Source organism: Aphelocoma coerulescens, chromosome 13 (assembly GCF_041296385.1).
Source record: "Aphelocoma coerulescens isolate FSJ_1873_10779 chromosome 13, UR_Acoe_1.0, whole genome shotgun sequence".
Lineage (NCBI taxonomy): Eukaryota > Metazoa > Chordata > Aves > Passeriformes > Corvidae > Aphelocoma > Aphelocoma coerulescens.
In genome coordinates, this window is record NC_091027.1 from 12697881 (window position 1) to 12725187 (window position 27307).

At 38.8% G+C, this 27307-nt stretch overlaps 1 protein-coding gene across 6 annotated transcripts in view; it reads right to left on the bottom strand.

Annotated features, from left to right (window-relative positions):
- Positions 1-2712: 2712 nt before the first annotated feature.
- Positions 2713-27307, bottom strand: part of LOC138118303 (uncharacterized) — a 234410-nt gene continuing 209815 nt past the window's right edge. For 3 of the 6 annotated variants that reach the window (XR_011155086.1, XR_011155084.1, XM_069029208.1), the window contains one exon: positions 2713-5202. Coding sequence is in view for 3 of the 6 variants with exons in the window: in XM_069029208.1 (XP_068885309.1) it covers positions 5021-5202 (182 nt within the window). In the remaining 3 variants the exon portion in view is untranslated. Of the gene's footprint in view, positions 5203-23588; positions 24130-26069; positions 26450-27307 lie in introns of those variants that run through there. The other 3 variants (XR_011155085.1, XM_069029211.1, XM_069029207.1) reach the window with 3 other exon arrangements.

Sequence of the window (27307 nt, forward strand, 5' to 3'; positions counted from 1 at the left end):
TGTCTAATTACTGCTATAGCATAATGACACATTTCTGAAGGGTGCTTGAGTTGCTTCTGTCCTTCAGACATTTACTGGGAAACACTATAAAGATCTGCAGTTAGTCTATGCCAAAGGCATTATGAAATCTGTATGTAACTCTTCAGGGATGAGTGTTTAGACAGCACTCTTAAGCTGGTTCGTATTGCTCATCCATTTTATGTCCTGATGCTCTCTACAGGAACAATTTAGCTGATAGAATCAATGAAAAGAGATACAAAACTGCTGACAGCACAATGCTAAGCAGCAGTTCAAATAATTTAAGATGACACAGGAAGGATTATGAGGGACTTAGCCATTGAAAATTACTGAGTGAGTGTTGGCATTCCATGTAGATGGCTACAAAATTAGCTGAGGCATTTGAAACAGCAGTTGAAGGACATGGAGATTTTGGTAACTATCCAGTTAAAAAGCTAACATTTAACAGTAATTGACTGTTACTGGGGAGCCATGTAGGATAGTGCTCTTTTTCTGTATGAAAAAAAAACAAACCTAACAAAAAAATCAACAAACAAAACTAAAAAAATCAGAAGAGGTGTGTAATTTTTAGATGGTTTATGACTTTATTCAAAGGTATGGATAAAATATTAAGGATGATAAAATACTTTAACAGGGAAAAAGTAAAAGCAAGAACAAAATCAATGATTGGAAATGCATTAATGATTTGAGGGTTTGCTTTGTTTTTCATTAGAGTTGTGAGAAATGGTAATTCTAATGCAAAGTGACATTTCGAGGAGCACAGCCTCACTGCCAACCCAGTAAAATCTTTTTCTAGTGCTGGGATAATTTAGAAAACATTAACTGCAGAAATTAGAATCTCTTATGCAGACAAAGGCAATGAGTATCACAGGACTGATCTTTGCCTCTGTTTACTCACTGGTATCTAGATTAGAACTGAGATAAGAAACTAAAAATCTTGATAGAGTGTTGATTTGTTTATTGGAAGTTGAATTTACTTCTCTAGAAAGTAAGACTTAATGGGCTGATTTGCATCATATGAATATAATTGCAAAAAGCAGAATTTTAGCAATAAAAATCTAAAGCAGCCCTGAGGATTTCTGACTAAATACTTGCTTTCTTGGGAAATGAAGCTTTTCCATTTATTTACAGGCTGACTGGCAGGTCACCATTTTGGAGAGGCTTCTTTGTCCCAGCTGGCAAGTAGTCACTACTGAGTTGTATCCTAACACTGTTAGTCTCTGCATCATAAACTTCCAGCACAGCTATTCCTCAAGAATATCCTAAATCCTGAACTTTCTGTCAAGTGCTCAATAGTCCTTTCAACATCTCTATGATAACCTGTGATAGCAATTAAAAAGAAAAACAATTTCGGAAGCTGCTAAATATGCCACATTTTCTGCACCAAGAAAAGAAAAAAAAATCCTACCAGTTGAGATGCTAAAGATGCCAATATATTACATAATGAATTTGGATCATTTCTTCAAAGAAATTTCTATAACAGATTATGACTGTGTGTTGTTTTTAGCTGGATGATTTCTGAGGTGCCTATCAAAGTCAAACAACACAACTCCCATGAAATTCTGTCTCGCAGAATAGCTGTGATGAAGTTAAAATTGACATAAGAGCCAAGAATATTTTGAGGGTTGATGAATACGGGCATTCATCACATATCCAAGTGACTTTTTTTAGTTCAGAGACCCATATTGAAAAGTCTAAATGCACTCTTAACCTGCTCCTAACCCAACAGCTGAAATTTGCTAGTAAGAGCTCACCGAGGAGTAAACCTACCTTCAAGCAGCCCCTCCCTTCTGAGGGGACCCCAGAGAGGGACTGTTGAGCACTTTGAAACATCCACTTTTTTGTTCCTGCCCAGGGGTTAAACTTATTCCTTGTATGTGGCTGATATAGGAGGTTGTACTTCAACACATGTAAAATCCTGATTATCTGCGAGTAGAGAGTGCATCTGGAAAATTCAGTACTTCTAATAACCCAGCACATTGCGCGGTAAGGAGCACTTTGTCCACTTATGGTTCTTTTCATGACAGAACATAAGGGATTGTGGCTTACTTGGGGAACAGCATCAGCTGATGAACACATACATTTATTTGAAATTTAAATAAACTCAAGAGTTCCTTAGGGCTAATCAAGCCCAGCCATACACATTTTCAGTGTTGCAAGTATTTCTGAAAGAGAACTGGGACATGGGGCAAGACAGTGAAGGAAGCCCTTCCAGATTCCTCTTCTCCATAGCTTGGCTTAAGCTCTGCCAGTATAAACACTGAAAAGGGCATCATGTCCAAAAACATCTGCTAGGTTCAGTGCCTTCATGCCAACAAGTTTAATGCAACCTGAAACATTATATTACAGCCAGAAGTCATACAACTTAGAATCAAATAGACTGGTACAAATTGCATTTTAAAATTAAAAAGAACAGTTCTGAGGACAAGAACAAAATCCTAGCCAAGTTTTCAATTTGTGTAAGAAGCTGAAACTCAATGTGGACAACAAATGAGCAGCAATGATAGGAGATTGCCATCTGGTCCTCTTATTTATAAATTAAGAGGCGTTCTTGGTTTGAGACAAGTTTAGGGGGAAATGCTCTGGAAGGAATGTTTCCTCCACAGGTTTCGGCACTCCCTCCCCCACAAATACAAAAGGAATTTCTTGGATGAAAGTGAAAAAAACTGTTTATTTAACAAACAAAGTGCCCGCAGAGCATGGGAAAAAATGAATAACTATTAAATATTGAACCTTCTTGCTGTGGAGAAAGCTGGTGGATTCAGAGTTCTCTTCTGTAGCTGGCTTGGCCCCTCCCGAGGCCCAAGGCCAGGATGTTGTGTCCCCGCAGTCTCCCTGCTGGTCCACAGGGTCCGATGATCTGGTTCTTGGATCACAGCTAGGCCAAACCATTCCAGAAGAAGTTACTGGAGGATTTCGGTATGTCGGTATGCAGTCCTGGGAAAAACCTCTTGCCTTAGCTAACAAGTTAGCTAAAAGCACGAATTGCCTCTCTCCTGCTGCAAGCGGAGCCAAGAAACATGGAGGAGTGTGTATGTGAGTCCTTGAACACAAACCATGCTGAAGAATTTGCCCAGCTTTCCCCCACTTTTCTCGGACCCAGCTTGAAGCTGCAGGACCCATTTCTGGGCATAAGGCAGATGATAGGGGAATACAGTATTACCATAAAATGACCCCAAGACAGAGGCATAACAGGATGTACAACTAAAAAGGAGCAAGGTGACAGATTACTGCCTTCAGTATCTCTCAAACTAATCCCTAAATTATGCTGATCAAGGGAGGCTCAGGGGGTCTGTGAATTCATACAACTCACAAAACCTTGACAAAGCAGATGTAATTATTACAATTTAAGTGCTTTTAATTGTCCTTTTTTATGAAATTATTCTGGTTTCCAAAATAACTGGATTTTAACAGAGAGTTTTGAACTATCTTTGGGAATCATATTGCTACTACATATGAAGATCTCTTCTTCTGTTTTCACTTATCTGCCATACTTTTAAGGAGATTCTGCAGGATGGGACTTATACCTTCTGTCTCTCAAAGTCTGCACTACCTTAACATGTTCATTAACATCAATATCCTTACAATAATTCCATTAGAGAGAAGTTTTACATAATATGTTTCAAAAATTAAATTTTTAGCTACATATGAAGAAGCAGGACAAATTATGTTCAGTCTACTTATAAAACATTCTGGTTTCTTCTCTTGCAAGAGGAGAATAAGAAATACAGGAAAATGAAAATACTATCCATCCTGAAGTTCATATAGTTTCAAACAAAAGCACTGTTTATATTCAAAGAAGACAGCTTTGGATACAAGCACTTTGAAACAAATGACCTAAAAGTATGTGTGCTTCTTAGCATACTAATTGCTCTGAATCTGAGCAATCCTGCTTAACTGTTCTGCTTGCCCAGTGCACAGACTTCATAGTTAAAACCCCCAAAAATATCAGAAGGAAAATTCTAATTATATGTTTCATTAGCTTTCAGAAAAAATAGTATGCACTACTGACTTTCAGGTGCCATAATAAATGCTGCTGGGTTCTGCTTTTTCCCCCGAATTAATTAATTCTCTTTCAGTAAGTCCCTCTCCAGAAGGAGACAAAAATGTTTAGCCAAGAGTGGAAGGCAAGTATATTTATTTTAGACAATTGCTGGAGAATGGAAAATGGACAGTCAATATATTTTAAAGTAACTCTATTCACTTAATATGAACAAGTTTCATCTGAACATTGTTACAACTGCTAAAGGAGATGTCAAAAAACAGCTTTTGAAAGTTCAAGGAAAAAATACAGGACAGGTTGGAGTTTTTTAATGCTTTTTTAAAGGCTTCTCACAGTTGGCAGACTTTCCCCTAATATCTACCTCTTGAAAATTCATTGAATCAATTTTAATTAATTTTGTGAATTCTTTCAGGGAGTTACATGTATATCTGACAGAAATTTAATATAAAAAGTATTAGAAAAGCAGATTTACATTTTTCATGCACAAGCTCAGAGAGTCTAAGGCAGATAAATTTTCCTCCCTACTGCCTGTACCTGAGAAGTATCAGGCACCAGAAAAATGGAGCTCTTGTTGCAAGCATACATTAAAGACTGTCTCAGGTTCTCCCCTCTGCCACACATCACTACCCCACACCTTTTTTCCTTCCCCTAAATCAATTAACATTATGATAATTTTGTTCCTGACTCCTGTTTTTGACTTGATGAATCTGGCTTTCTAATCAGGAAGGGTAAACTTAAAAGTCAAGTGCAATCAGGGATTATTAGTCAAGAAGTAATTATGAGAAGTATTTAAAGATAACAACTAATGGTGTACTAGTACAAAAAGCAAACACCCTTGAAAGAAACCAAATTAATTACCCTATCTTTCTTTACTTTGATTTAATACACAAATAACCTAAAAATGCATTTATATGCTCCTATCTTATCCTCATCTTAGAAGAGGAAACATTTTTGAGAGGGAGATTTAACCACAGAAAATCTTAATGAAATCTGATACTGTTATTTATTTTGATAGCCTACATAGAAAGCAAAGACTGGACAGAACTGGAAACTTAGCTTCCCAATAATTTGCTGTGTTTTAGACCAACTGTGGATGTAATTTGGTTGATGAAAAGTGAAGAACGAACTCTTGATGTGGTATATGCACACTGCTGCTGTTCTGTCAATGCTGGTTGTCAGCTCTACAACAGAACACATACAACAGAAAATGACAGTAAATGATGTAAAAAATTCAGATAAAGACTTTTTCAGAAAAGGTCACCAAATACTGTGTTTATAATATGTTCAGAAGCATCTCTCCATTACACAGGGAAATGGAACAAAGAAGACAGATGCATTTTCTTCTGCTGCTCCCAAAATCTTTAGAAATCATTCAAATCCACTTAATTTTTTTTTTTTTTTTTTTTTTTTTTTTTTTTTTTTTTTTTTAATGAAAGTTACAGGATATGAATCTGTGAGAATTTAACTTTTGGTATCGTTAGTCCTCTCTCACCCTAGAGACTGGACCCCCTAGTTACAGTACAATTCCCATGATCTACTACAAGATTTCAGCCATAAGAGAATATAAACACATCATGGGATATGTACTCTAGATAGATAAACTGCTCCTCAAGGAAAATCTGGATCTCACAAGACCTGGAAGTACAAGTTTTACTAGGTGCCTACAGGAACTTTACAGAAACCAGTGAAATTAAGTTATTATGAGAATTATGAGAATATGATAATATTCTCTAGTGAAATAGAGAATTCCACTGAAGTGGAACCATTTCACAGAAATTCACCTGTTAAAAGAGTCATACAAAAATACCTCAGTGGAGGAAGAGGCTTCACTGAAAAATGTTCACATTATCACCCTTGGAATTATTTAAAGCCTCTGTTTAAAAATTCTCAAAGAACGAGCTCCACCACTAGGACATCAACAGAAGTAAAAGATGAGACAAGTTTGCCTGTTCAGGGCTTTGGGAAGGCACATTGTTTTCAGACACAACGTGTTAAATTGTGTGGCAGAGTTCAATTTCCATCTTCTCTGTAGGTGCAGACTGCACATGAACTTGTGACAAACAAGCTGACAAAATGACAGCATTTTGGAGTATTTAAAGAATGATTTCTATGTCCTTCCAGTATTCAGCTTGGTAGCTCTAAGTCCCCAGACAAAACATGTGGATTGACCACTCACTGTGTTGTGACAGGTGACAGGAATGGATTGTTAAGTGCTCCATGAGCAATAGATATGATCTCACAAATGCAGAAAGAATCATTTGTTTAGATATAGCCCTATAGCACACAAATAACAATTTCTAGTTTCCTTGTTCTTCCCCTTCTCTGCTAGGGCCAGAGCAGCAAGGTTGTGCTGGTTCCACCTGCCCCTGCCAGGGCACCGCAGCCGCCACATTGCTCTGTCCACCCCACGTGTGCCTTGGTCCAGCCTCCCACCTCTCCCTGCTCCCAGCAGCCCTGGGGCACCAGCAGGGAGCTCTGCAACATGGGAATACATGCAAGGAGCTGCTCCCTACTGAGAAGAAAGCAAGCTGTGGACTATTTCTGACATGCACAGAGATGAGTTTAATTTGTGTTTGTGAAAGCAGGTGCTCAGACATCAAGAGTTGCTTCCATGCCCTACCACTTGGAACTGAGAAGTTCAGATTATTCTGCATTTCCACATTTACTTCTGATGTACTTCCATTAGGGGTATTTTTCATAAAACACCCACAAAGAGAAAACTAATTAGAACTTGTTTTTAGGATTAGCTATTATTCTAAGTGGTAACATAGAGTAAAAATGTAAAGATTCTAAAAATATATCAATACATTAACAGAGATTGCTCACTGCATTGTATCTTAGCAACAATACCTGTTTGCAAATCAAGCAATATAGACTGTATAAAAAACTGCAGAAGTCCAAACTTTCCACTTAAATAAAATAAAATGAAACAATTTGTAAAATGACTTCTTCCCACACATAATAATTAAATCAAAAGTCTAAAGAACTTTTCTGTTCTATTTCTGAATCAGTTTGCAAGCCTCGGGATCATAAGTATCTGTTCTATAGTTCCAAAAATTCAGGCAAAATCTAGGATCTCTGAAAAGTACTTTTAAGTGTCTTTTAAAGTTTCAGATGCTCCTGTTAAAATATTTTATCTAGGAAATTATGAAAACATGAATGGAAAAATATTGATCATTTTGACTGGAGTTATACTTTATACCTGTACCATACCGGACAAATAATTAACAACCGATGACATATAAAGACAGTGCCAAAATCATACATTAACATATAATTTTGAATCTGAGTAATTGCATTTGTGATGGGCCCTTTGGGGAATCAGCATGTGAAGTTCTTCCTCCCCATTTCAATTATAGATATAAAACAAGTAAATTAAGCAGGGCAATATTCTCAGAAGTCAATTCCATATATGCCAATGTCTGCTCAGAAGTTTTAAATAATAATCTATGCATAGCAAGTAACACTTGGGATTTGGTTTTGATCTGCTGCTGTTTGTGGGGTTTTTTTTATCTAGTGGGTTTTTTGCCACACAAATTTGCATGGATTAACATTTGTTTGAAAGAATCTTACACTCTATTATCATTCCATGTTTACCTCATTTTCAAAACCTTTCTTTCCTATTCATTTCAATACTTATGCAACATATTTATTTCTTTCAAACATTGAGGCATCTTGCAAACTGAGGAATATAAACCACCTTGGTGCCATTCATATTTTATGATAGTGATATTGGAATCTCTGTGCTGTCTTATCCTCCATTACTTCTTTTATATGTAGTCATAAGACAATAAAAACTAAAGGCGATTGCCATGGCTCCATGACAAAAACAGAGACTCAAGGATTTAATTATACCAAAAATATGAATATAAGCAGAAAAGATGAAGCAATGATCTTTGTTGTCAGCAACAATTTTAGCAGCACGAGGAGGTAAGGGCAAGATTCATGGTCAGTCTGTCTAATGTCTTTTAAGGACCTTGGGGATTTTATTTGGATGCCTGTTGAAGTCTAACACAAAGAACATAGAAAAAATTCCTTCTCTCGGGTTTTGCTTCCTTACTTTAGGATTCTTGAATTTTTGGTAATTTAACAAAGCTGTTACCGTTGGGTAGAGATAGGAATGAAATAAAGGGACAAGGGTGTGAGTTATGAAGCTTCTTTGCTGCACAGTCCAGCTCTTTCAGTTATGGTTTGATAAACACCTTTATTTAAAAAAAAAAAAAATTCTTGCATATACTTGCAGCTGTTTATCCTTTGCCCACAATAGGTTTTCTTGAACTGGTCCATTATAACACAATTTGAGTTAAATAACTGTCCCATCAAGGCCTTTCCTTGCATCTATCCCATCCTCAGAGGAGTTACCCACCATGATTTTAAGAGGGGCTGAGAAATCGACTTCCCCTGGCATTGCAACTGCAGGAAGCTCACATTGTTCCCTGCTGTCTAACGCTTCCAGACAAATCAGCAGCAATATCCAATAATTAAAGTCAGATTTTAAGATTTCTGTGACTGAGATGCCCAAGTGCAAATACTCCATCTCATCTACCTGAACTCTACCCCCAGGAAGAAAGCAATGGGAATTTCTCTCCAGTACAGGCATGTACTCTGTGACAATGCCACTGTGGTTTTCTGTCCCTGCAGGAGAAGCTCTCATTGTTACAAACCTTTATACTATTCCCTTTATGGAAGAAGAATTAGTGTATTAATATCTAGTAATGTCACCCCTCCTTTGATTTCTAAGTGTATACATAATCACACCAAATACTAATTCATCTCTTCAGCAAAGTCATTCATTTTAGGTGTTAATCTTCACCAAATTCTAATAGATTGCAATCTAGAAAACAATAGTTATCACATCTTCCCAGAAGGAATAAATTAACTGCTTATAAATCAATTAATTTGCAGCTCTCCAATGATCGAGTTTGTCAGACTAATGTGATTTTAAACCAATTAGGATTTGTTCATTTGTTCATTCACACCAGTAACAATAATATGAGCATAGTAAGAACTGATATTAAAATATCAGCTTTCAATTGAAAGAGAAAGATTGCAGGTTTTTCTACTTCATGTACCATTTCCCAGCAGCTGCAGCATAAGGGCTGTTAAGTTAAAAGAGTTCATTTAAAACACAGCTGGCAAGCTGTGACTGACGCACCTGACTGGCAATGAAACGTACCTAAAAACCTACATTAGGTTTTTAACCTGTCGTCCACTCAATCTGTATCTGTAAGCTTGTTTCATTTCTTTGGTGATGTCTAATTTATGTATCACACTACCTTTTGGACCGAAGTTGTCATGCATTCTATGTTCTACATTCTAGGCCAACAGAATGTCTACAGCCAAGTAATACAATAATGCTGAATTATAGCCACATATTTATATTTATTTATGTACATTTATTTATATACATTCACCTCTTCTGCAGTAGTTTGTGATTCCTTAAACAGACACAATTAAGTGCTTGGGTTTTCCACAGCAGTTTCCAAGGTTCATCCCCTTGTGCAATTTCATACAGACATTGTTTGAAGACCAAGGGGGCCTAGTGATCTTCACCAGCTAGACTGAAATACTTGACAAAATAAATTAGTTTTTATTAATTTCCCTCTTCTGTTCAGCTTTAGAACCTTAAGGAACCTTAAACTGTCTTGAAAATTCACCTGATTTCTTCCACTGCTCAGCCCCACAGAGTGTTGCAGCCAAGCTTAATGCTTCGTTTGTATTCAAAACCTAATGAGAAAAATTACTTGAAAAGTAGATGTGACATTTCTTTTAAACACTATCATAGCAAGCCAGATGATACATTCACCTGTTGCTCATGCATGGCAACAGTGAATTAGGAGAAGATACAGATTTGTTAATGAACATTTAATTGCCATGGGACTGAAGGTGTCTTGGTTTTTATGTTCCAATATTTCTAAGGCTGTACCCATTAAATACAAATGAGTAAGAAAGCAGTCTTGATAGATAGTGCAGGAAAAATGATGCATGTTTTATGTCCTTATTGAATTTCAATACTACTTGAGGTCTGACCCTTTCTCTGCCCTGGGTCCATGGTTGTGATGCTATTTGCCTGCTTAATTTTCAACCTGTTTCTTGAGAACTGCTGTTCAGCAGCTTTTCCCACTGGCTGAGGATTCATCCAGAGCCATCCCCAGGCTCTCCACTCCACGCTTTGAGCCATTTTCTATGCATATGATTTTTTTCTAACATACAAGAAAATTTCACATAAAAAAAGAAGCCCAAACCAAAAAACCTTCTTGAATAACTCAGGGCACATGTATGCTCACTGTGAACACTTATGGTAATTTAATGATAAACCTAATGAAGAAGGATAAATACTTGACCCTTACCCTGCTGTTTTAGAGGGGGACAAGCTGAGATTAAAAAGAGTTAAATAGTTTGACAAAGGCACCTAGCAACACACGTGTGTTCCAGCCACCTGCTCCAGGGCTCTCTATGTAACCAATCCTACCCATTAATCGGAGCTGATTATTACTTTGGGTTCTGAAGGAAGAGAAAGAAAACAAAATCACTTTTAATCTAAACTTGTTTTCATCCCATCTTTCTGAAGAAAAGAGATATGTCTGAAGAGAGAACATTTCTCTGACCAGCTGATCTGCCACAATGAAGAGGGCACTCTCAAAATCTTCCTTAACTAAGAGTATATGAATTGAGGGAAGACTTCGGGCTGAGAGTCACCACTGAAACAATGACTGTAAACCAACAGGACAAGTTTCTCAGATGCTATAAAATCACAGTAGCATCATCCGGCACTCAGTGAGTCTTTGTGAAATTGAAATGCCTGGCTGAAAAAGGGAAAACTGAACTCTCCTGTCCACTACTTGTTAAAACCTCAAGTTTCTCATAATAACTTTAAAAATTGCATTATATTTTTAATCTCCCATTCTTCAGCTGTCTTGAGAGCATTTCTCTAAGCTATAAATGTAGTGGTTGTCATGGGTTAGCAAGCATAGTCCCAGAAGTGACGTTCTTGCAAAGGGGTGCTTACAGCTTCCTCTGTGACCTAACAGAACCTATCAGCTGGCCAGTTTGAATATGGACAATTCTTTGAGCCACTTAAAATTGTGACCACCTCTGTGATCCACACTTAAGAATAGACAAACTCCCCCCCCCAAGCTCTCTCTCATTTCCGGCGCTGGGACAGGTGGCTGCGGGCCCTGTGCAGGGACCAGTGGGCCAGGCCCAGGCCCTGCTCGGGCCAGGCTGGGCTGGGCCACGGCCATCCTGGAGCTGAAGGGCCCTGTTCCACCTGCAGAACCCCCCCACAGCCTTGCTGTGAGCAGCCAAAGTGGCTCCGTTTCCCCCCCCCTCCCCCTGCTCCAGTGCGGCCAAGATTCAGCTGAAGCTGCACCGCTGTCCATCAGAAGTCAGGTGACCAACAGTGATAAGCTTCATTCCAGATGCAAGGCCTGGGTGAGATTAACCCTTTTAGTGCCATGAAGAGCTGAAAACCTGAGGGAGAAGAAAGAGATGCTTAAAGCTGAAATTCTGTTGCAAAGCTATGATATATCAGAGTACCTCTTGTAATTTCATGAAGGCAAGGGGGGTGGAGCATTCAACATGTACTTGAGAGCAAAAGCACCTGCACTGAGATAGGCAGATGCTGAAGCAGCTGTAATTTAATGAGAAGTTTGAACAGGGAGAGATGGAAGCGATGAGGACTTTTGCTCCAAATGGGAAAGGAGAAAACCTCAGTTCCTAGAGATGCTCCCAGAGATAGTCCTAAAGGTGAAGAAGACCCTTTGCTCCCAGGGAAGGAGAAGGGCCTCTGTTCTTAGAGATGAAATGCTCCCAGGGATGGGTGAAGAGAACTTTTGTTTCTGAATGGCTCAACCTTAAAATTGTACCCCCAAAAAACTTCAAGAGTGGAACCTCAAAAGCAGTTGTGGAAAAAGATGCAAGTCGGTGAAAGGGACTCTCACATGCAAGCAGAGAACCAACCCAGGCGGCTGTCTCATTGCGATGTTTTCATAGCACTGACAAGAGAGACTCCTCTTCCTAAATGGACTGAACAAGGTTATTATGGAAGTGGTAAACAGACTGAACATCTCAAGGGTTGTCTTTTTACATTGTCACTGGGAGAAGAGAGAAAGGTGGGGGAAGGAGAAGTGTTCTGAAGGTGTGGTATGATTTTTTTTTCCCCTCTTTTAGGTCTGTTAATAAACTTCTTTATATTCTTTAAAGTTTGGTGCCTGCTTTGCATTTCTCCTAATTCTTATCTCACAGAAGGTAAACAGTAATGAGTATTTTGGACCAAACCACTACACTAAATTGGTGTTTCCGCCCAGTTACAAACCAAACCTGCTACATGGTATTTCTTAGTTGGTTTACCCTTAAGAGTATTCTTCTCAGAAATACACTGAGACAAATACACTGGAGAAAACTGATAATCTAACATCAGCCAAATCATGACAGTTGGAATCATTGATAGGAAATGCCTTGGAACATGAGGTGAAAAAGCATTCATTTTCCTTTTTACATTAGACACACCACCTTCAATGGTAGCAAATAGGAATAAAACCTTAGAACAGCTGTCAGGTTGGAAGGATGAGCGGCATTAGAAGTTCTTGGAGTTCATTACAGCAGATTCTGACTGCTACTGCCAAAGCTTTTGTGAGGACACCCAGCTTATATCTTTCGATAGTGACAGATTAAAATCATGGTCATGCAAAGACATGGTCAAAAAATCTAAAGTTTTTCCTGTTAGTCACAACTATCATTCCAGTTTCCTCTTAAACCTCTCTCACCAGAGGAAATAAAAGCATCTTTGCCATCCCCATTTTGAACAAGAACATAGTAACACTCTTAAAAAAGCCCTTTGAGGACCTCTTTCAACTTGGTTATTTTCAAACTTATTTAGCCATTAACAATGCATGTTTACTAGAATCTACTTGACATTTCTAAAAGCGTTCTTTTCCTCCAAATGAACACCAGAATGGCGGCTGATAGCACTCTTTCTTGGGCAAACAAGGATCTGCCATATAAGAAATAAAACTGTGCTACTAAATATGTCAGTAGATAACACATTGTATCTGGGTTTCATGACTTGGCCGATGTGTTGTTCCCTACCATACCCAGAGTCAGATAAATAATATTTTATGATTCTGTGCAAATGAAAAGGTAATATAGTTTTTATTTATTGCTAATAAAGCCACTAACACTGTTATCTTCAGGCAAAGGAAAGATTGTGCTCCAGATCATAATTCCTGTTCTTAGAAAAGGTTGCATCTATTTTAAAAAGAGAAGTATTGTACTAGCAGCCATACTTGCAGTATAGTCTGTCACCTGCAAAGGTGAGAGGATACACAGATACAAGATATCTATCTTACATACTATATACTGTATCTTATATATGTATATAATATATGCAGGTATAAAAGAAGACAGACATGTGCCCTGCATGATTCTTCAGTGAGTTCACCCTTTCTCATTATTGCAGCTAGTTCAGTGCTAGATGAAGCATAACTAGACTTTTCTTCCAGCCATGTGCCTTAAGATTTCCTGCTTTTCCATGAAGGCTCCATTGCTGTCTAGTGGTTTATGTTCTTAAGCTTTCAGATGAGATAATGTCTGAATTCAAGTGTTATCTTTTGTTGCTTTGAGTGCTGTATTTTTCTAGTCTTTCATGGCGCAAGACCCTCACCTAATATTAACTCTCAGCTGGAAACACTTACTCAGTCTTCAGTTTACCCACCTATCATTCCCTAAATTCTTCTTGCCTTTAACTCAGCAACACAAGACCAGCTTCTGTCAAATCTAGTCTGACAAATATTCCCAGCAGTTTATAGTGCAAATATAACCCGAAGGTCGCTCTTCTGTCTCAAAGCAAATCAAATCAATGTTTCGTCAGTGTCATCTTAGAGGCAAAATGGGGATATTCCTCCAAAACATCTTTAGTGCTACCAGCAAAGTTCATTCCATTCTTGACCAAAAAAAAGCACTTTTGATCCCTAGGCCTTCACAGCCCTGCTAGTGGAGGTACAGAAACAAATTCATTCTAAACTAGGAAAGATCTTACTGACATAGCCGAAATTCCTATTTAAGAGTCAGCAGCTACTCTGGAAACTATTCAAGGGCCTACAAAAGAAGTTGAGGGAACAGTGATTTAGTTCAAATAAATTATAGATTGGCTTTGGTTCAGAAACTAGCATATGAAATTTAAATATCTCATAGGGAAAGGCAGAGTAATTGATTAAAATTGCTTTTGGTGTTGTCATACATGAAATCCCTATTTGTGCTTGGTCTTTGCATATTAAGTGCTTTAATTAATTTGAGCTTAATATTTTTAAATTGAATGTTAAAATTAACCCATCAGCCCAGGTACACAGATCAAGTTTTTATGGTCTTCCTGTGTTTACTGTATACTTTTACAAGTGTTTTAAGATGTGTTGGATGTATTTTTTTATGTTTTACTTGTACCTTGGTTTCAAGGCAGATTTTAAAAACCCCAGTTGCAACAAACAGCCCAGCCCCCATAGCCATACCCCCGTAAGCTCCATGACTCTTATCTCAACTAATACCACCCCTCTGACAAGGAGGAGCCATTGGTTGACAGAGGTAATCTGTCAAAGGGAAAACACCAATCACCTTAAACTGTGGGCAGACTGTGGGCGGAGCAAAAGCTATAAAGGTGCAAGAGAAAGACACGCCCCCTCTCATTTCCCCTTCCCCTTCAGCTTGCTAAGTTCAGTGCTGGAGAAACCTACTCTTTTTCAGGGGCCTTTAGAAATATATATATTTCTTTTTGACCAGCCTAGCACTGCAAGTTTTTTTTCTCTACCTGAGGTTCAGAGCTGCCTTAAGCCTGAAGCTCCTGAATCCCTGCGCTCCTGGGGCATACCTCCTGAGCCACTAGGATCCCAAATTTTTATATTTTGTTAATTTTTGCAATTTTTCAATTTTTCTGTTTTAATAAATTGTTTTAATTTCTACAAATAGTTGTCTCATTCCTCACAGTGTCTTACCAGCTGTGAGTAAAAGAAGCACTACCCCAATGACAGAAAGCCAGAAATCTTGTTCAGACAGGCACAGCATTTATGAATGAGTGAGGTTTACACTCTATTCCTTGTAGGAAAGAAGTATTCTTTCAGATCCTCCTTCTTCAATTATTAGCTTTTGAACTGTTACAGGACTGCTGCCTTTACATAATAATATGAATTCTTGATGAAAATTTCAAAGAACCAGGGTCATCATCTTTTGTAAAGAAACAGATCATTTGTTAAGTTTTGTTCACACAGTACCTGGCAGAGCACAGCACCCGTCTCAATTGGACCTTCTAGGCATGGGTGCCATACAAGGACTTTAAGCTATCACACATATTGGCATCTTTGCAGGCTCTGGTGTTTTCCTTGGTAACAGAACTTCATAAAGCAGAGTTCTATTTTGTGTCAAAATGTTGCATTATTATAACAAAATCATTATCTTTTGGTTTCATTTTGTTGCTCTTTATTTTCATAGTGGCTCAATTACTACATTATTTATAACCTTTTCAGAGTCTAATTATATTGCATCAGTGCCTTGGGGTGACTTTATGATGTGTATCCCATATCACTGCCCTATGCCCAGAAATTAATTCCTGTGCCTTTCTATGCCTTTAAACTGAGCCTGAGAGAGAGAAGGAAAAACTGAGCAAAACTTTCTCAAAGCAGTTTTCAGCTTGTTCAAGGTCACACAGAGATAGAGACTTTTTTTTCAGCTGCGGCAGGGAAGTGAGGAAGCACCTGGCTTGCTGCTTCCCAGTCAGCTTTTGGCCAGTGGTTCAGTTTCTTTTCTCCAGAGAGAGACTGAGAGTTGAACTTTGCTTTTCCTTCCCTGGAATTTTGGATTTTCTCCCTTTTCTACTGGACTGCTTCAACCTCAGAGCACATTGGGAGGACTTTCCACCGGGCACAGAGGGCCTGGCCACAGCTCTGAGGAGACCAAAGGGAGGACTCATAACATTTTCCCAGGTTTTTCCTCCACAGCGAAAGATTTTATTATTTAGCATTATTTTCCCTTCCCGTGTGTTTGGTAAATAAATAGTTTTATCTCCTTCACTTTCCTTTGAGGAAATTTTTTTTTCCCCGAACCTGGTGGGGGAGGGGTGGTTGTGCCTTCTCTCAGAGTATATATTTCTAAATTTGGCCAAACTGGAACAAATTTAGTGGCACCCAATGTGGGGCTCAAAGGAAAGTGAAAAACCTGTGCTAATTACATTTTGGTTTGAATTCACTTATTCTGTGTTGGGGTAAAATAGTCACCATGTTGCTTGAGTTCATAATGTTTCTCTGGCTTGATATATTCATGTATTTCTGGTCCGTAGGCTTGTTTAAGGTACTAGTGCCTTTCTGGTCCCTAGGCTTATTTGCCTATCCACAACTTGGTCCGATCTTATCCTTGATAAGGAATTTTTGCAGAGCAGGGACACGAATTCGGATTTCTATTTTGTTGTGCTCGGTGATAATGATTTATAAGAAGTTGACAGAGGTACAGGAAGCTGTTAGAAGTGTGAATGATGAATGGTTTCTCCGTCCTAACCCCCGTCCTAGCTTTGGTAGCCTGTTTTGGGAATTCATTAGTAACTGCACCCAGATTGTTAGAGGAGGAGGAGACGGGGTTTCCCTTCCCTTTAAATTTGATAGGTTATCTTTTGAGACTGTTCGGTTTCCCCTGGATGTTAAAGACACCATCCTCCTGGTATTTAATCTGGTAATCTTCCTCCATGTGATTTGCAGCTTGGCTAGAATGAGAGCTCAGATTTCCAGGGTGACTGCTGAGACACCTAACCCAGAGGTGGAACATCCTGAGTGGTGTGGGGAATGGGAGGATATAGGCCAAATCCTGAAGAAATTCTCTAACCCAATGGTTTGCAATTTTCCCCCTGAACAAGTTCAGAAACCAGCTGAGGTGGCGAAATATCTGAAAAGAAATACAATGACAATTCCAATGAGAACAAGCTCCTTGCAATATGTTGGGTTTTGGCATATGCCTATCACACACTGCAGCAGGTAAAGGTAGAGAGGCAGGAAGATGAATCAGAAATGCCTGCAGACACCCCATTCACTCGGACTGCAGCCAAATGAGATAGCAAGCCCAAACCAGAAGGAGAGTCTAAGCCATTGACAGTGGCTCCTGTCACGAGGAAAAAACACGCAACCAAAACTGATCACCCAGTGAAAGATGATGATGATGCAGGGGAAGGAACCTCAAAGCCATCAACTGACTCAGGCACAAGACAATCAGACATCCTGAGATATTTCTGGATGGGCATTTTCTACACAAAAACTTTCTGCTTATTCTTATTATTACCCTAGCAGCTCTGCAGTTCCAGCACACCAGATTAATTAAGTAGGCACAATATTGCTGAAATCTCCCTGGTTTCCTCTGTCTATCATCACTGAAATTTCTACAACCAGCAAAAGACCTGCTAAAGAAATATGTGACTAATGCTGAAACAATCCAGTTTAATGAGAACTCCTGGGAAAACCACTTCTCCTTAAGTGATCAAAAGAGGAACTTAAATCCCTCTTTGTTCAGATGGAAAGGATAACAGGCTGCATAAATATATACAGTAGCTATCTGTGCAGATCTGTTAAACAGCCCAATACCTTTGTATTACTTTGACTTCATACTCAAATATAAATCTTGTTCATAAGGCTTACTGTAGGCTCTGCATCTATAGAGCACAATTCTGCTGTCAATTACCTAGAAGAATTTATTTCCTAATTGCCTGACTAGTAATTCACTTTTCTTCTCTGTGACCTACTAAATTCTGGTAAGCTCAACAAACCATGTGCTACTTGATAACTGCAGTCTGTGTTTACTAATGTGATGATTACCTGTGTGTTCACGAGAATATAATGGCACCAAAATTCATAGAGATTGTCAGAAAAGCAAAGCACCAACAGCTATGGTGAGATTACAGGAACTCTCCATCCTACCTACCTAATCTCAGGCTCTGAGTCTTTATGGGTTCCTTATATACGAGAGAGAGAGCAAAAAGGTTCCTGCTGTGAGTTGTCCTCTGGAAAAGCACCTGTGTTCATAGAATACCAGTGATGTGTAGGCAGCTATGCATCTATTTTTTTCTAACTGACTGCCCATGATGCCCTGTAAGGTTCCTTGTTACCCATTCTAACCTTTCCTTTCTTGGGAGGCAAGAAGCGTCAAATCAGCTTTTGCCCTAAGAATTTAACAGAAGAGCCCAGATTCCAGAAAATTCTACTATTTGCTTTCCTTTATATCTTGATCTGCTCAGCTCACACCATTTATATGTCCTCCTGCTGCCCTCCTTGGCTGGAGTCCACTGTAGCTGCTGCTTTGAGGGGCCCTTGTCCATCACATGTCAACACTTGTTTAAACTACAGCCCAAAAGTATTTAGCCCCCAAAGGAGGAGGAAAAGAGGCCACCAACAGAAATCCAAAGAGTTTTTTTAAGCAAGTCAAACCTTGTATCAAATATCAGAAAAGGAAATATGTCCAAACAGCAGCACCACTGTACTTTCTTTTCCTCTCCTTCTTACTGTACCTGACTGGTTTTCTTCTTCTCCTGGAGGACTGAACATCTTCTATTTCTGCATCTTACATATTTTCCCACTCTTAATTTGTTTTTAATTAAGTTATTGCTGGGCAGAGAGTCTTCAATTTCAGCCAATTTTGACCAAACTCCAATTACATTTTAATTTAAATTGTGAAAGAAAACAAACTGCTTCATACAGAATGCTTCTGCCTGATAATTTGGAAAATGCATATTTTAGTGGAGAAGTCATCTTCATTAGCATATTTTAAATAAGGTTGTATAATAAGACCTCTTCCCATTTAATATGGCATTGCAGGGAAAATTGAAAGAATCCCACTGAATTTTACTAAAAGGTTTTAAGACTTTTTACATAAATTAAAGAATTTTTCATCTCAGAGAAAAAAATGCACCAAATTTCACAGAAAACCAGAGCTTAAATGGCTTAAGTTAAACACAGGTATAAAAAGAGCGAGTTTCTCAGAGCCGTACATTCTTGTGAAGGAAATACAGCTGAACAAGTCAAACAGAGTGGGAGATATCAAGAGGGAAGCTGGAAGCTTTAAAATGCCAGGTTACAGCAGAGAATGAGTGACAGCCCTTGCAGCTCTAAAAGGGACCCAACGTGACTGGAATTGTCAAGGACTTTTGGTACAGGACTGAATCTCTTGGGTGTGATAATTTTTTTTTTTTTAGTCTTTCCATTTCCTTCTTTCTATAGACTGGAAGTCTCTAGAATACAAACAGCACAAAATCTACACAGAAGAATAAAATAGAAAATATAGTCATGGAACTGATAGGGAGATCAGGTATTTGTTTTCTCTGAATTAATATTAATTCCAGATTTGTTGATCATAAGTACAGACTGGGAAGAAATGAAAAGCATCCAAGTATAGACCATTTCAGGATGTTTGCATTATTTCATCTCTCTTCCATTTTCTTTAAAATACAAAGGTAAAGAGAGGTATAACTTGTCCTGCTGCTATTACAGGCCTCTAGTGGAGGCCTGAACCTCCAGAATTCCATTCATGCCAATGAATCCTGACAACTCTAATATAAAAAGCTGCTCCAAGAAATTGAATGTATATTTTTTCTTTCCCTGTTGAATGACTACAACCTTGTATGGTGATATTTTTATGAGAACTTTCTGAAATCAAGTACTAACCTGGCAAAGCTGCTAGGAAACAGGCTTAACCTGTCCCTCTGCCCCAATATTTAGTACTGGTTCAAATATTGAGTAAGCATGGAATAGTGAGGAGAAGGGGAGATGGTGGGGATTTGGACACCTCCTCCTCAGGAGAGTGGATGTCAGGCTATGTACCACAGCAGGTACATCAGGAACTAACAGGGCCATCTTGTTCTGCACCAAGGCAGATGGCAGCTGGTTCCCTTAGTCTCTCTCTGTATCTGCAAGTCAGTGATTCTTACTCCTGAGGCACCTTGGTGGCATCCAAGATTTGCTGTTCCCCATCTTCAAATCTGTTTATGCTATTGAAGAAGCATAAGAATTTGATCTTCAGCAACCTCGGAAGAGCTTTTTGATGTTTCCATGTTTATGCAATGTACTAGTTTGAAAACAAACCAGTGGGAGATTGCAAGTCAGAATTATAATTTAATAGGAAAATTAAAATAAATGCAATAGTACAAGAACACTGACAGAGTAGGACACAACCTGACACCCTGTTAGTCAGTGTGGTGGTAGCAGTCCAGATTGAAGTAGTCCTGTTGAAACGGTGATCCTGTAGAAAAGGGTCTGGTCTTCACCTGAAGGTCCAATGGTAGCTCTTGTCCTCTGGGAATCCAGTAGGTAAGGACAGCTCATGCTGTTCCAAACCCCAGAGTATATCCAGGTGGGAATGCTTGGCTTCTCCCCCTGGGCAGAGCATTTCACAGTGGGATGATGTAATTCTATGAGTCATGTGGTGGGTCCTTGATAACCCATTAAACAGAGATAGCCCTATGGAGGGAGTTATCAGGGATGAGTCATGGTAGGAGATAACAAACACTGCCCCACCTGCAGTATTAACAGCTTGTGAAGATAATAGAATACATACTTTTGGTTACATCTTACATTGTAACCTAGGACATGCAATCACAGACAGTTCCAGCGAATGACCATCGCTGTTTCCGTATCACTCTGCCTTCGTCTTCCTGCCATTCTGTTTTCACTTGGAGACCTGAGTATGGCCTGCCAGCCTGCTGCAGTGGGAATAGCAGGTTTAGAGAGGAGCATACACTGACAGCTCTGTGTAGCTGCTATGGTCACTGGGGTAGCTCTCATCACTACCTACACATTTAGTAAGAAAATCATAGACCCTGAAGTCTTCAACCATCTCATTCACCACAAGATCAATTTGGTTGGACAGGACCTTCTTGAAGTCATCTAGATCAATCCTCAAATCCATTTTCTCTATTTCCTGCTTAGTGCCCTAGATCATTTGTTTTAGGCCATCTCACTTAAAGGGATGAAGCCACAGCTGTGCTGTTTTCCTCTGAACTTAAATATGAGTCAGAAGCCTCAAAACTGGATGTGAACATGGCAGTGTATCTTGTATGTACATTCCAGAATAAAATTAAAAAGTGACTAACACTTTTTTTAGTGACACACAGTTACGTCACCCTAATTATGCCGCCTAGTCCATACTTACACTAAGGTTTTTTCCATGTTGGAAAAGTATAAAATCAAGTTTTGTTTTTTGGTAGGCCAAATTTTAACCGTGATAACTTGTGTCTTTCTGCCATCTTAATAATGATTTGTATCATTATTACGGAAATAAGAATTCAATTTTGTGTCTGTGCTACCAAGGGACACTGGGACCCCTTTCTGAAGGTCTCAGAGCCTTGAAGCTACACTCTAGCTGTAGAGCTCAGAATGGGATTGAAGCAGGAAATGTAGCAAGTGTCATGACCCAAACAAACATTGCTTCTATTTTGAAGATGATCCTCACCTGTGCTGCATAAGAGATTTTTTTCAACAACCTTCCCTAGGAAACTGAGCAAAACTGAAGGGGTTTATCATTACCATTGCTTATTTTGTCTTTTTATCTAAAAAAGCTCTGCTAATTCTTGAATTATTCCAGACTTGGAATTAATGAGATACATTATCACTGCACCTAGACAGCCAAGATAACTTAAAGTCCCCTAGCTCAGCTTCCTGGAGCAGACAAACTGAGACAGCACAAAACAGGGACCAATTTCTCACGCTTCTTAGCAGCTTCTATTAACCCAAACCACCGTGATCCAGCAGCTCTCTGGCTTCCAGTGCCCATTTCAAGCTGCTCAGACACCACTGCTCCAGCACCTGCAATACAGACACAACCTGAGAGTGGTGACTCAGCCAGCATTTAAAAGAGGACTCAAACCCCTTGAAGTCTTTCACACAGGTACTTTGTTGGGTTTAAATACTCCTAACTGAAAAGACAGTATGTTCTAGAGATTAATGTATATACATGAATGTATTGGTGAATGACTGGCCATTAGATCACCATCAACAGGTTTATACATGGAATTGATTTATAAAGCTAGAGGGTTTATGATTGTTTATAAAATTTGTTGAAGATATAACCAGTAAATATAAAGGACTTGAGACTTCTTCACTTACTTGGGCCATAGTGCTGATTTAAAAGAGAAAATTAGAATGTAGTTTTCAATAAGCATAGTAATCAAGGTTAATACTAATATATCTGAGTATGTGTGAGAAAAGGACTGACAATGATAATCATTACCATTGAAGATGATTTTGATTAAATGATGATTAAGTAATTAAACATAATTATTTAAAACCTTTCCATTTCCATCTTAGCATGTTTGATTAAAATGTCACATAAAATAACTAGGTCCTGTATTAAATAAAGCATTATTTCAATACTACAACCAAAGCTTGTCTCCAGAACAAAGAGTAAGGAAACGTTTATTCCATTACTTTCTGTTCTAGTGTGTTAGCTATAGGTGATAATTTTTTTGAAGTAACTTTGAACTGGGGAGGAGTGGCTGTATGTTGTTTCTTTCCTTCTCACACCACTCAGCTGGTATTCACAGTATTGCACATTACGCTGAGTTAGAAGGGACCCACACAGATCATCGAGTCCAAGTCCTGGCGCTGCGCAGCATCATCCCCAAGAGTCACACCAAGACTCTTGTGCCCGAGAGCCTTGTCCAAACACTTCTTCAGCACTGTCAGGTTTGGTGATGTGACCACTTTCCTGGGGACCCTGTTCAGTGCCCAACCACCCTCTGGGTGAAGAACCTTTTCCTGATATACAACCTAAACCTCCCGTGAAACAACTTCAGGCCATTCCCTCAGGTCCTGTCTCTGCACAGTGGGCAGAGAAAACACCATCTGTATGGTCCAGCAGCAAATCACTGCCTCTCTGCAGCAAAGGAAGACATGGAAAGGCATTTTAATTGCTTTCCTACATTTAGACATCTAAATTTAGTTGTATGCAATCTGCTACTGAAAGATACCATGCGGGATTTATGTGCTCTATGCTCTAGTTGTCATGATTCACCTGAACTATTTTAGATCTCCATGTCAGGATGGGGTGAATCCAGGCCTAGAAACACTGGTTTTCTTTTGTACTTTAGCACTGGAGAGGAGCCTTTATTTTGACAAATATGAGTATTTCATCTCGTAACTTAAAATCATATGAACGAATGTTGAATAACATAGTGTAGATATATATATACACATATATATTTACATATAGTAGAAACTTCTGAAGACATAATGACTGCCAACTTCCAGTCACTTGCAGATACTTGTCATTGACAGGGCAGATAGAAAGAAATCTGTTTGATATTTTTGGTCTAAATGTTTCAAATTTGAAAAAAGGGGAAAAACCTTTTCTTCCTTGTTTTTTTTCAGGTGAGAAATTCATCAAAACCTGTTCTATGGGGTGATATTTTTTCCCCTAAATGATCAATATTCTGTCTCTTCACTTTCCCTGCCTCATAGTCATCAAAAATTTCCTGACCACCTGTAAGGGACTAGGAAAAACAGTAGCAGAGTCTGTTATAAAAAAACCCACCAACTCTTGGTGTGGTTGTCCAAGAACAAGTGATTTATTGTGGAAAAAAAAAGGTTAAAATAAAAGGTAAAAAGTCCAGGCGCAGATATCGAAAACTCTTTAAGCTGAACCGGCTATATGCCTCAACGCAGCGATCCAGCAATGCTGGGTAGGCCTCAGCTAATCTGAGGCCAAAATTCTTTAATAGAGTCTTTAAATAGAGATCAGGACCGAATGTCTCAGCGTCAGGTCTCTCCAGTGGCTAATCCAAGGAGAAAGGACAAATTTTCAGTCTGTATCGGGGTTTTATATCCTCTGTTCCCTCCCAGATATGCCCACTGTCTGCCCACAGTCCTGCCTCCAAGGCTTCAGATGATTGGTGAGGGGATTTCTGATATCATGTCTTTCCTCCAATGGCTTACTGCTGCTAGGGGACAGCTGGAAGGGGCGATGTCATCTCCTTCTGTGGGCGGGAAAGGCTTCTCATTTGTATGCATGGTTGCCATGGAGTCGAGTTGCAGTCCCTCAGGGATAGCTCTGGGGGTGCTGCCTGTGGTGACGGTTTAAAGTCTCTGGGGAGGGAGACACTTAAAAAGGATTATTAAGTTTACTGTTAAAAACTGTAATCGATAACTCATTTAACAAAAGGAGTGACCTGACTAACACAACTTCATCACTAATTTTCAACAAAACCACCAAATGATTATTTTTAATTATCTTAATTATTTAAACCGACAAAATCTAAACATTCAACCATGCAAAAGCAAACTCCACAACTTCATGAATAACAGAGTCTATTATTGTTTAAATTAGTACCTTAGAATATTGAAAGCCTCACTTTGAACAAAAGACTAAAATTCCAGTTGTAAAAACAAATTTATCAACCATATGGAAGGGAAAGCTGAAATCTTATGCCCTAGAGAGTTTCTACTAGAGTACTTACATAACTGTAGCACCTTTATAAAGGGGGAAAAATAGAAATGAATGCAGAGAAATATAACTGGTCTGATGCTCACAGATGGGGAAGAAAATAGAAATTGTAATTCAGATTTTTATTTTTAGCTAAAAATAATCTTAAAATCTTAAAACTCTATTAAAATAGCATATACAGTACAAAGAAGGAGTTAGATGTAACACTAAAGGGACCAACCGAGAGCAAAGATGACCGTGCAGAAGGACCTGGGGTAATGCGATATTCAGGCTACAATGGGGCCACTCTGCAAGTGAGTCTGCCCATCTCCAGTTCATGACTGTGACTGGGCATAGTATTGAAAATTGAGAGGTGGTTGTGGTCACAACATCTGGAGTTCTTCCAGAGTAACCTTCAGAGGTTTTAAAATGAGCACAAGCATTTCTGTAATTGCTCATTCATTTTTCATATGCCCAGTCTGTCTTCCATTCTGCATTTAAATGTATTACACTTGCACTTGCACTTTTAATGGATATCTAAGATTTTAATGGAATTTCAGTGAACTGCACTTTGTATTTTCCCCAAAAAGGAATGATTCATTAGGAGCTGAAGCCAGGCTCCGTTTTTGTTCTGGCTAGTGAGAAGACAGCCTGGAGGTATTAATTCCTAATATAAATGAAGTTAGATGACTGCAGAGCATAATGGTTATTTATGCTGAATAAGACAGCAAGCATAGCAAAGAAGATGTGAAATGGAAGGGGACAGAACAGAAAATGCGTTTCTGCAAAGAAAACGTGAAATGGAAGGGGACAGAACAGAAAATACGTTTCTGAAAATTAGGGAATGAAGTAAGAGGGTAGAAAGTTACAGAAAGATTGCATACAGAAATGCATTTGAACTAAAAGCACTATTTTCTTTCAGATATCATAAGCAGAATAGGATTTCATACCATATTAATCAGAGTTTTATAAATGCAACAGAAAAAAAATCCATACAGGTGAATGATCACCAGTAGCTAACAAATGAAATAAAAGTTTTAGGTACATTGTTTAATTTGCCAACTCCAGTCACATTCCCTGCAGGAGCTGCCTGAGTGCTGATATCCCTACTTGGAATAAATATATTTGAATTTTAAAAAAATTACATTTTAGAGTGTATTTCTTCAGCTTTTTGTTAGAGGAGACTTTATAAAAGCTGTGTGCATGCCATGGTAGATAAGCATGCAGAACTTTAATTTCAGCTATGCCAGTTTTAGGCCCCAAGTCTTGTTAAAAACACTATTACATTGGAAAAGCTTGATTGCATTACTGTGTATCTATCCTTTACATTTTGGAATGCATTTGTTAAAGATGACACCATTTATCTCAATTTTCTAGTTCATCAACATGTGCCAGAATTTTCTTTTACTAACCTCAAATATTTAGCATTTTATCTTAAAATCCTAATTAAAGATGTATTTTGTGCTAGCAAAAAAATGGTAAGGCAATAGCTTTAATGTGTAACCATCAGGAAAGTGGGTAAAAACTCCATTAAATGATTGCACAGTGTCGTAGTCAAGGCGGGTCACGACACATATATACACTGACAACTCCAGGCAGCGGCAAAAAGCATCTTTAATTCTACAAAGCCTTTTTTATACAGTTTCTTGGCACTCGTCCTGTGTCCCCATTGGCTTCTACATTAACACTCCACAAAACTAATGGTTACTTGCAATTCACACCCATCTAAAACAAATCTAAAGTGAATAACAGCCTCCCCAGTGCAGCTGTGCATTCTTCATCTGTTGTTTTGGGTTCTTGCTTCTGTTGATGTTAAAACTTCTCACGGGTACTAATCAAATTCTCAAGGGTACAAAGTGATTGTGTCCAAGTCAAGTTCTGTGAAACTTCCAGAGCAGCTTGTCAGTTTCCACAGTACAGGACATGTATTCAGGAAGGTAAAGAAGCTTTGCTTTTCCTGACCATGTGTTTGCCTGATACAAGTCCGACAGCATTCGCCTGAGTAAAGGACAACAGAAATAGAGCTCATTGAGTTCAGTAATTTTGCTAAGCAATCCTACAGTGTCAGTCATCACACTAAGACTGGGGCTTCTATGATAAGAATGGATTAGCTTCAAGGCAATTAAGGGATAACAGATCAAAAAGAGATGGCAGAACTTCAAGTTACTGAACACGTAGTTTGATCTTCAAAGCTGAAAATAGAAAACATCTCCATTTTCAGGTTTGTTAAAATGTAAGAAATAAGGGCAGGACAGTTTAAAACTTTTTACTGCATGTCACTCAGCCAGATCAACAATTAGGAAAGCAAGCACATGGTCTGAACTGTCCAAAGATTCCCACTCAGGGATGTGAGTTAATCTTTTTTCCTAGGAACATCAGGAAATAAAACCATTGTGATGCCTAAATAGAAACTGCTGTTCAAAGATGGCAGGATTAGCCTGAGGTATGTGGCCAACTCATACAAGTAAAGTGGGCAACACACAAGTCACTCAAATCACTTTGCCAACAAAGAATTTATGTGACATTTTTTTACCGCTTGATTAATACACCCTTTAGGCTGTGTCTGAGGCCAAATTTCCTTTCCATTCACAACACGTAACGTCTACAACGTCCCCTAGGAATTATGCAGTGTGTGGTGGGAGGAGTATCCATACCTGGTCTAAGGATAGGTAGTCATGTTGTGCTTAGCTCAACACCTCTGAAATATTCTATCAACCCTTAAGGAAACATTGATTGGGTATTGTCAAACAAAGCGACCAAATTACAAGATAGCTACTGCCATGTGCCACCAAGTTAAATGGAATAGATGACTGGGTAAGTCTAAGCAGCCTAAAAGGAATAGACAGAATGCAGTGT